Source organism: Octopus bimaculoides, chromosome 30 (genome assembly GCF_046866305.1).
Source record: "Octopus bimaculoides isolate indiv1 chromosome 30, ASM4686630v1, whole genome shotgun sequence".
In the NCBI taxonomy this organism is placed as follows: domain Eukaryota; kingdom Metazoa; phylum Mollusca; class Cephalopoda; order Octopoda; family Octopodidae; genus Octopus; species Octopus bimaculoides.
The window spans coordinates 1,370,510-1,382,019 of NC_142957.1; the positions used below are offsets into that span (position 1 = coordinate 1,370,510).

At 35.5% G+C, this 11,510-nt stretch overlaps 1 protein-coding gene across 1 annotated transcript in view; it reads left to right on the forward strand.

Moving 5' to 3' along the window:
• LOC149130111 (fibroblast growth factor receptor-like 1) overlaps positions 1–9,595 on the forward strand; it is a 31,939-nt gene extending 22,344 nt beyond the window's left edge. Inside the window, exons 5-7 of the mRNA XM_089346185.1 lie at positions 5,200–5,317; positions 7,436–7,673; positions 9,009–9,595. Of these exons, the coding sequence (XP_089202311.1) occupies positions 5,200–5,317; positions 7,436–7,673; positions 9,009–9,367 (715 nt within the window). The 3' untranslated portion in view covers positions 9,368–9,595. The remainder of the gene's footprint in view (positions 1–5,199; positions 5,318–7,435; positions 7,674–9,008) is intronic.
• Positions 9,596–11,510: the final 1,915 nt, after the last annotated feature.

Genomic DNA, 11,510 nt, shown 5'->3' on the forward strand with positions numbered 1-11,510 from the left:
ACATCTATCATTACATCTGTCATTACATCTATCATTACATCTGTCATTACATCTGTCATTAAATCTGTCATTACATCTGTCATTACATCTGTCATTACATCTATCATTACATCTGTCATTACATCTATCGTTACATCTGTCATTACATCTGTCATTACATCTATCATTACATCTATCATTACATCTGTCATTACATCTATCATTACATCTGTCATTACATCTGTCATTACATCTATCATTACATCTGTCATTACATCTATCATTACATCTGTCATTACATCTGTCATTACATCTGCCATTACATCTGTCATTACATCTATCATTACATCTCATTACATCTATCATTACATCTGTCATAACGTTTATCATCACATGTCATTACATCTGTCATTACATCTGTCATTACATCTGTCATTACATCTGTCATTACATCTATCATTACATCTGTCATTACATCTATCATTACATCTGTCATTACATCTATCATTACATCTATCATTACATCTGTCATTACATCTATCATTATATCTATCATTACATCTGTCATTACATCTGTCATTACATCTGCCATTACATCTGTCATTACATCTGTCATTACATCTATCATTACATCTGTCATTACATCTATCATTATATCTATCATTACATATGTCATTACATCTGTCATTACATCTGCCATTACATCTATTATTACATCTGTCATTAAATCTGTCATTACATCTGTCATTACATCTATCATTACATCTGTCATTACATCTATCATTACATCTGCCATTACATCTGTCATTACATCTGTCATTACATCTATCATTACATCTGTCATTACATCTATCATTACATCTGCCATTACATCTGTCATTACATCTGTCATTACATCTATCATTACATCTGTCATTACATCTATCATTACATCTGTCATTACATCTGTCATTACATCTATCATTACATCTGTCATTACGTTTATCATCACATCATTACATCTGTCATTACATCTATCATTACATCTGTCATTACATCTATCATTACATCTGTCATTACATCTATCATTACATCTGTCATTACATCTGTCATTACATCTATCATTACATCTGTCATTACATCTGCCATTACATCTATCATTACATCTGTCATTACATCTGTCATTACATCTATCATTACATCTGTCATTACGTTTATCATCACGTCATTACATCTGTCATTACATCTGTCATTACATCTGTCATTACATCTATCATTACATCTGTCATTACATCTATCATTACATCTGTCATTACATCTGTCATTACATGTCATTACATCTGTCATTACATCTGTCATTACATCTGTCATTACGTTTATCATCACATGTCATTACATCTGTCATTACATCTGTCATTACATCTGTCATTACATCTATCATTACATCTGTCATTACATCTATCATTATATCTGTCATTACATCTGTCATTACATCTGTCATTACATCTATCATTACATCTGTCATTACATCTGTCATTACATCTGTCATTACATCTGTCATTACATCTATCATTACATCTGTCATTACATCTATCATTACATCTGCCATTACATCTGTCATTACATCTGTCATTACATCTGTCATTACATCTATCATTACATCTGTCATTACATCTATCATTACATCTGTCATTACATGTCATTATATCTGTCATTACATCTATCATTACATCTGTCATTACATCTATCATTACATCTATCATTACATCTGTCATTACATCTGTCATTACATCTGTCATTACATCTATCATTATATCTATCATTACATCTGTCATTACATCTGTCATTACATCTGTCATTACATCTGTCATTACATCTATCATTACATCTGTCATTACATCTATCATTATATCTGCCATTACATCTGTCATTACATCTATCATTACATCTATCATTACATCTGTCATAACGTTTATCATCACATGTCATTACATCTGTCATTACATTTGTCATTACATCTGTCATTACATCTGTCATTACATCTATCATTACATCTGTCATTACATCTATCATTACATCTGTCATTACATCTATCATTACATCTATCATTATATCTGTCATTACATCTATCATTATATCTATCATTACATCTGTCATTACATCTGTCATTACATCTGCCATTACATCTGTCATTACATCTGTCATTACATCTATCATTACATCTGTCATTACATCTATCATTATATCTATCATTACATCTGTCATTACATCTGTCATTACATCTGCCATTACAGCTGCCATTACATCTGTCATTACATCTGTCATTACATCTGTCATTACATCTATCATTACATCTATCATTACATCTGTCATTACATCTATCATTACATCTGTCATTACATCTATCATTACATCTGTCATTAGACCTGTCATTACATCTGTCATTACATCTGTCATTACATCTATCATTACATCTGTCATTACATCTATCATTACATCTGCCATTACATCTCTCATTACATCTGTCATTACATCTGTCATTACATCTATCATTACATCTGTCATTACATCTATCATTACATCTGTCATTACATGTCATTATATCTGTCATTACATCTATCATTACATCTGTCATTACATCTATCATTACATCTATCATTACATCTGTCATTACATCTGTCATTACATCTGTCATTACATCTATCATTACATCTGTCATTACATCTGTCATTACATCTATCATTACATCTGTCTTTACATCTATCATAAACATCTGTCATTACATCTATCATTACATCTGTCATTACATCTATCATTACATCTGTCATTACATCTGTCATTACATCTATCATTACATCTGTCATTACATCTATCATTACATCTGTCATTACATCTATCATTACATCTGTCATTACATCTATCATTACATCTGTCATTACATCTGTCATTAAATCTGTCATTACATCTGTCATTACATCTGTCATTACATCTATCATTACATCTGTCATTACATCTATCGTTACATCTGTCATTACATCTGTCATTACATCTATCATTACATCTATCATTACATCTGTCATTACATCTATCATTACATCTGTCATTACATCTGTCATTACATCTATCATTACATCTGTCATTACATCTATCATTACATCTGTCATTACATCTGTCATTACATCTGCCATTACATCTGTCATTACATCTATCATTACATCTCATTACATCTATCATTACATCTGTCATAACGTTTATCATCACATGTCATTACATCTGTCATTACATCTGTCATTACATCTGTCATTACATCTGTCATTACATCTATCATTACATCTGTCATTACATCTATCATTACATCTGTCATTACATCTATCATTACATCTATCATTACATCTGTCATTACATCTATCATTATATCTATCATTACATCTGTCATTACATCTGTCATTACATCTGCCATTACATCTGTCATTACATCTGTCATTACATCTATCATTACATCTGTCATTACATCTATCATTATATCTATCATTACATATGTCATTACATCTGTCATTACATCTGCCATTACAGCTGCCATTACATCTGTCATTACATGTCATTACATCTGTCATTACATCTATCATTACATCTATCATTACATCTGTCATTACATCTATCATTACATCTGTCATTACATCTATCATTACATCTGTCATTACATCTGTCATTACATCTGTCATTACGTTTATCATCACATGTCATTACATCTGTCATTACATCTATCATTACATCTGTCATTACATCTGTCATTACATGTATCATTACATCTGTCATTACATCTGTCATTACATCTGTCTTTACATCTATCATTACATCTGTCATTACATCTATCATTACATCTGTCATTACATCTATCATTACATCTGTCATTACATCTGTCATTACATCTATCATTACATCTGTCATTACATCTATCATTACATCTATCATTACATCTGTCATTACATCTGTCATTACATCTGTCATTACATCTGTCATTACATCTGTCATTACATCTATCATTACATCTGTCATTACATCTGTCATTACATCTGTCATTACATCTATCATTACATCTGTCATTACATCTCTCATTACATCTATCATTACATCTGTCATTACATCTATCATTACATCTGTCATTACATCTGTCATTACATCTGTCATTACATCTATCATTACATCTGTCATTACATCTATCATTACATCTATCATTACATCTGTCATTACATCTATCATTACATCTGTCATTACATCTATCATTATATCTATCATTACATCTGTCATTACATCTGTCATTACATCTGTCATTACATCTGTCATTACAGCTGCCATTACATCTGTCATTACATGTCATTACATCTGTCCTGTCATTACATCTATCATTAAATCTGTCATTACATCTATCATTACATCTGTCATTAGATCTGTCATTACATCTATCATTACATCTGTCATTACATCTGTCATTACGTTTATCATCACATGTCATTACATCTGTCATTACATCTGTCATTACATCTATTATTACATCTGTCATTACATCTGTCATTACGTTTATCATCACATGTCATTACATCTGTCATTACATCTGTCATTACATCTATCATTACATCTGTCATTACATCTGTCATTACATCTATCATTACATCTGTCATTACATCTGTCTTTACATCCATCAGTACATCTCTCATTACATCTGTCATTACATCTATCATTACATCTGTCATTACATCTGTCATTACATCTATCATTACATCTGTCATTACATCTATCATTACATCTGTCATTACATCTATCATTACATCTGTCATTACATCTATCATTACATCTGTCATTACATCTGTCATTACACCTGTCATTACGTTTATCATCACATGTCATTACATCTGTCATTACATCTGTCATTACATCTGTCATTACATCTATCATTACATCTGTCATTACATCTATCATTACATCTATCATTACACCTGTTTAGCTCTTTCTCTCCGGTCTTGGACATCTTTTCTCCTTTATCGCAACATTTTTATTCCTGTCTGTCTAGGTTTATCTATCTCCATCACTATCAACATCAACAACATTATAACCAGCACTATCATCATCATCACCTCCACCACCATCATCAACATCATCAACATCGTCATCATCATCATTACTGAAATTCGTATTAAAACTATTATTATTTCCTCTCTTCACAATCCTATTTGTGTTTTTCAGAAAATTTTTTAAAAAGCCACAGTTACTGCCACCACACCCCCTCAACCAAACAGCTCAAAGGGGGGAGCAAGCTTCATTCCAGTGTCATGTCAAAAGTGAAGTCCAACCTCACATAAAGGTAAGATGTTGCAACCTTCCCCCATCCCCCCTCTCCACAATGTGTCATCTCACTGTAAGACTCTGCTTCTTGTTTTGTTCCAGAGTGGCTCTAACCAAGACATTCCATCTGTGACCATCCTGTCTTTGTTTTATTGTGTGTATGTGTCTAGAATGCATTATCTGGAAACTCTTTGTTGAATGGAAGTTTTATTCAGTAACATGGAGTTGGTCCAACTTTGGCATCAAAGAATTCACACATACAAGTTCTGGACGGTTGTTAGGGAAATTTCCAGCCATTCTTTTAGAAAAGCCTGCTTTAGTTCTTTCTGCAATAATAGGGGAGGGAAACAGTTCTTCATTTGCTGCTCCTAAATGTACCCTAAATGTTTGATTATATTGAGATCCAGAGATTGTTGGTGGCCAATCCCAATCCAAGTGATCCACTTTACCTTTGAGCTCTTCACACCAATTCCGAATAACATTAGTCATGGGAATCAGTGCATTGTCAATCCTGGAAGCTTGTTCTACCATCAGGGAATAATGTTTGGTACCATAGGATGGACATGGTCAGCCAAAATACTCAGATAATCCTTGGCATTGACTCTGCCATGTAGAACAACAAAACAGCCAAAAGAATTCCATGATACGTCTGCCCAAATCATCACAGAGTCAGCTCCATGATTCATGGTAGGGACCAAAGAGTCAGGGCTGAAGCCTTCTTTGGACTGTCTCCAAAGTGGAGAAAAAGGGGTGAATTATGATTCATCAAAGAAGATAACATTGTTCCATTGAGCCATTGACCACTTCTGGACACCACTTTGCTGCTTATCAATGTTGATGTGGAGCAGAAGAGATTTAGCACTTGCAGCCGTCCCATGCTATTTAGTTGTATGGAGCTCATAACAAATGGTTTTTGTTGACACAGGGTTGGCAAAGGTGGTGTTTTAGCTCCTCTCTCATTTTTGCTGCCATAGTTCCCATGGTTTCTAGACACAATATATATTCTTCATTATTCTTCAGTCTATTCCTGGGAAATCGTTGTGGCAATAACAGACTGCATCTTTATGCAAGTAGAAATGTGGACCACCACATCATTTTCACTTACATATGAAGTGGGTGGGTTAATGTATTAATGTGTTGTAGGTCAAGGGGTCAAAGTTTAATGTGTATAGACAGTGGTCAGTATACAGTGTAGTATGTATATATAAACTGTTCGTGTATATATATATCTATACATACATACATACATACATATATATATATATATATATATATATATATATATATATATAAATAAAACTGTGCATGTGTAGTGGTCAGTGATGTGTATGCTATATGTTAATATACGTGGAGGAGCAATTCAAAAGGTCAGCCTTGTCACACTGTGTCATGCTGAATATCCTCGAGAACTACAATAAGGGTACACGTGTCTGTGGAGTGCTCAGCCACTTGCACGTTAATTTCACGAGCAGGCTGTTCCGTTGGTCGGTTCAATAGGAACCCTCGACGTCGTAAGCGACGGAGTGCCAACAAAATGTTAATCAACACCAAACTATTTGTATATATTTATTTGACTTGTTTAATTAATGTCTCAGCTTCTCAGATACATCCTCCCTCTCATTGTCTACATCCAACACTCTCCTTTATTATATTCACTCGGTGGTTCTACCACCATCAAGTCTGTGTCACTGATGAGTTCTAATACATTCAAACGTGTCTGCAGTTGTCTCCCCTTATTTCATGAATTCCTTGGAGTATGAGAAACCAGTGACTAATACTGTATTTTCCTCTTTAAATAATAATATTTAATTATGTATCTACTGCTCTCTCTCTCAAGTAATTACCTTAGCACTAATTATATCTCACTGTCTCACAGCTATTGTATATCTGTGTGTGTGTTGGTTGAACTCTCACTTTCTCTCTTTTTACCGAAGTATTCAACTATTTGCATATGTTTTTATGTACATCTATCTGTCTGTCTACCAATGAATCTATCTATCTATACACACACAGACACACACACCCCACATACGCATATATATTATACATTAAACTGACCAATCACCTGTGTGTCCATTTTTAGTCTTATGCCTCATTCCAAGAAATGTAACCCCGTTTCTCCCTTCTCTGTTTTCAGTGGCTGAAAAGGGACGATGACCCATCCACCCATTCCAATGTCAACCACACCATTGAAGTGAAAGGTCGTAAATTTGTCGTACTAAAATCTGGTGTGAACTGGAAACGACCGGATGGTTCTTACATGAATAAATTGACACTAAAAAGGATCACATCAGAAGATTCAGGATTATACATATGTCTAGTGGCCACAAGTTTTGGGATCAGCAGGCGACAGGCGTTCCTGAAAGTACATCCAGGTATTCTTAACTTTTATTTTTGTTCTGGGGTTTTTTGTGATTTTTTTTTTTGTTTTTAATTCCTTTCTGATTAGAAGAAGGACAGCTCTTACTTCACCCCAACTCAACTGCAGACCCGATGAGATGATGGGAGGAAGTTATCCTCCAACTGGAAACCTGGTCCCTATACTTGCAACAGATTGTACCACACTAAAGGCAGCCAACAGTAAATCAACCCTTCAAAACCAGGAATCAGCCCCATTCTCAAGTTTCCTCAACCAATGCTTCATTCAATGTTGAAATTATGAAAGAAGATCCTCGGCCAAGGTGTCACACTGTGGGATTGAACCTAAAACCATGTGCCTGACATGTGAGCTTCTTAACCACACAGTCATTAGAGGGATTGTGGCCACACTGGAGTACTGCCCTCAAGGGTTTCAGGCAATCCCAGTACTGGCGGTTACATTGCTCTCATACCAGCTGGTCACTCAAACATTGCTATGGTCAATGAGCTGCTGCCCATTATCAAGTTGTTCATACAGTGTCACTCAGGGACGTTCAGTATATATCATCATCATCATCATCATCATCATCATTGTTTAACACCTGTTTTCCATGCTGGCATGGGTTGGATGGCTTGACATGGAGCTGGCCAGACACCAATTGGCTGTTTTGGCAGGTTTTCTGCAGCTGGATGCCCTTCCTTATGCCAACCACTTTATAAAGTGTGCTGGCTGCTTTTAATGTGCTACTAGCACAGGTGCATCTATGCAGCACTAGTACGAGTGCATTTTATGTTGCACCAGCACCTGTAAAGGGCAAGCCTGTATGTGTGGAAGAGCCCAGCGTCCAAAAATCCTTTCTCACCATTTTGTCCCATGTCTTCCTGGGCCTACCCCTTCCACAGGTACCCTCCACAATTAGAGCTCAGCACATCTTTATGCAGCTCTCCTCATCCGTATGCATGACATGACCAAACCAACACAGTCTTCTCTCTTGCACACAACATCTGGTTCCACTCTGTCATATGTGCACACTGGCGTTACCCACCCAGCAGAGCATGCTAGTTTCATTTCTTTCAAGCCTTCACAAGTCCTCTGTAGACAATACCCCTGTTTCACTGCCATGTAACATACCTGTATGTACACAGGCATCATACAATCTGCCATTCACTCTGAGGGAGAGGCCCTTATATGTACACATATGCACAAACACACACATGCACACATGCATTCATTTACCCACATAACAGAGTAAAAAAGATGTAACTTATGCATACATACATGCACACACACACACATATATATCTAAAACTATTTTGTAACCCTTTTCTTTCTTTCTTCTTTTACATCACAGATCCAAAGCATTATCAACCAAACCAAAAGATTCCTCCGTCCACCTCCAGAATCCCTCTCCTCGCCATCTGTATTCCTCTTGTTATGCTTGCCATTATTATTGCAGCTATATTCCTTGGTATCCGATGCCATGGTTGCTGTTCACAGACTTCACACAACTCCAACCACCAACATGCCCAGCACCTTCCTGTACTGACCAGCCACCATGAGTACCCGGTCAACTCCCCACAGATCTCGGCCTACCACACCCCAAACATTCTTGCTGGCTCCAGCAGTTCCAGCTGTCGTGTCGCATCGTCCTCCATTCCGTCACTAATGCTAACACAACCAGAGACACACTCTTTCACAGTGGCTGAGTAGAGGCACGTAGATATGGCAGGGTGTCACCGGTGACACACAGACAGACTCTATTCTTTAAGTAAAACTGCTGAAGACAACCCAAAATATGGGGCGGGGGGAGAAATGCTTTTCTGGAATCTTCTATTGCCAAACTCCTGACCTTAAGGAGGCACGCAACGATGGCGTAAAGAAGGAACTCACCGAGAAAGATTGATTTCTTGAATCTTTAAAAAAAAAAAAGAAAAAAAAGCACACAAACTATGGAATTATACACATACATGCATTCATATATACACACACTGGTCAAGTTATATATACAAGAACATGGTTTAATATATATAAATATATGTGTGTGTATGTGTGTGTGTGTCTATATATATATATATATATATATATATATATATATATACGCACACAGATATCTATCTGTTCACTTTAACATGCATAAATTCATGCACACGCACACACATACACATATTTGATATATATATATATATATATATATATATATGTATGGATTGTTATCTGTCAATAACTTTGTGGTGTGTATATATATGCATGTATGTATATGATTAGTATGTTGCGTGTGTGTGTGTATATATATATATATATATATATATATAATCATAAATATATATAATCATAAATATATAGGGATTAGCAGAAACCTGCTTCTCCAACATACTGAGAATTCAGAAACAGCAGCCAAAGAACTACTGATTCTAAAACTACAAATTTTTCTCTAATTGATAGCGATATTCATGGTACACACAGAACTAAAAATGGCTTTACCGAAAAGGTTTTTTCATACTGAGCTACCCGGCATAATTGTTAATTATTAATTTTATTATGGTAGATTCCCTGTCCTGTATATCTATATATATATATATATACATATATATACACACACACACACATATACACGTGTACATTTGCATTTAGAGTTTGAAATGAGAGAAAATATATTTAGTGCATGTAAAAGTGTTTATGTGTATATATGTGAGTGTGTTTGTGTGTGTTTTGGTTAGTCCTGTCCATAGATGTATGCCTGTGCAGATGTAGACTAACAGTCAAATGTGAATAGGATGTCTGAATGTGCATATATATATATATATATATATATATGTGTGTGTGTGTGTATGTGTGTGTATGTATATATATATATATACACACACACATACATAGTAATGGTGAAGAATTTTATAGATGTTTTTTGTGGTACACACACACACACACACACACATATATATTTATATGAATGTGTGCTTATGAATGCATATGTATATATACATATAAAAACATTTATATTATGTGTTTGTGTGTGTATGTACACACAAGTCTATTGCATGTGTAGAAAAATAAACTGACCTAAAATCACAACTGTGAATAGTGTGTGTGTGTGTGTGTGTGTGTGTATATGTTTGTGCATGCGTGTTCTCTCTGTGACATAGTTCTCTTACAGCCGTAGCTGGCCACGTCACACCCTGTGTGTGTGCAGCTGTACTTATTTGCCAAACAAGTGTAGTCTTAGTAGTGACAGTGCAGTGTCTGGGACTCTATCTACACTTTTACACACACACACACACACACACACACACACACACACACTACATATATGTGCCAACATAAATGAAGTCCACAACACAACATGACAATGTCAACCTTGCATGGACAGTACTGAGGCCTGTACATTACACCATTGTAATCTGTAGCGGACAACTTCCCAATCCAACTTTAGCACAGTGTTTCAGGTGTATACATGCATACATACATACACACATACACAAACACACACACACACACACACACACATATACATACACATACACACATATACATACATATACATATATGTATATTTATATATATATATGTTAATTCTCTAAATGAAGTATTAACAGTAACTGCACGATAAAGTGTAGTATATTGCCACTTAAGTGTGGCTGACCCCTAGGGGTGGATGTTACTGTTGCTTTTAGCCCCAGGAGGACATCTCCTCCAGCTGGCTTATCGACACACGACTGTGTCCTGTTTGCCAAGGGAGTTATCCCTCTCACCTCGACCAGCAGCACGAACGTATCCGGATTTCAGGGTTATTTCCCTTCGTCGGCGTTCGACAGCTGATGACCTTGGTGAGAGAGACAAAAACCTGGCAAACCTTATA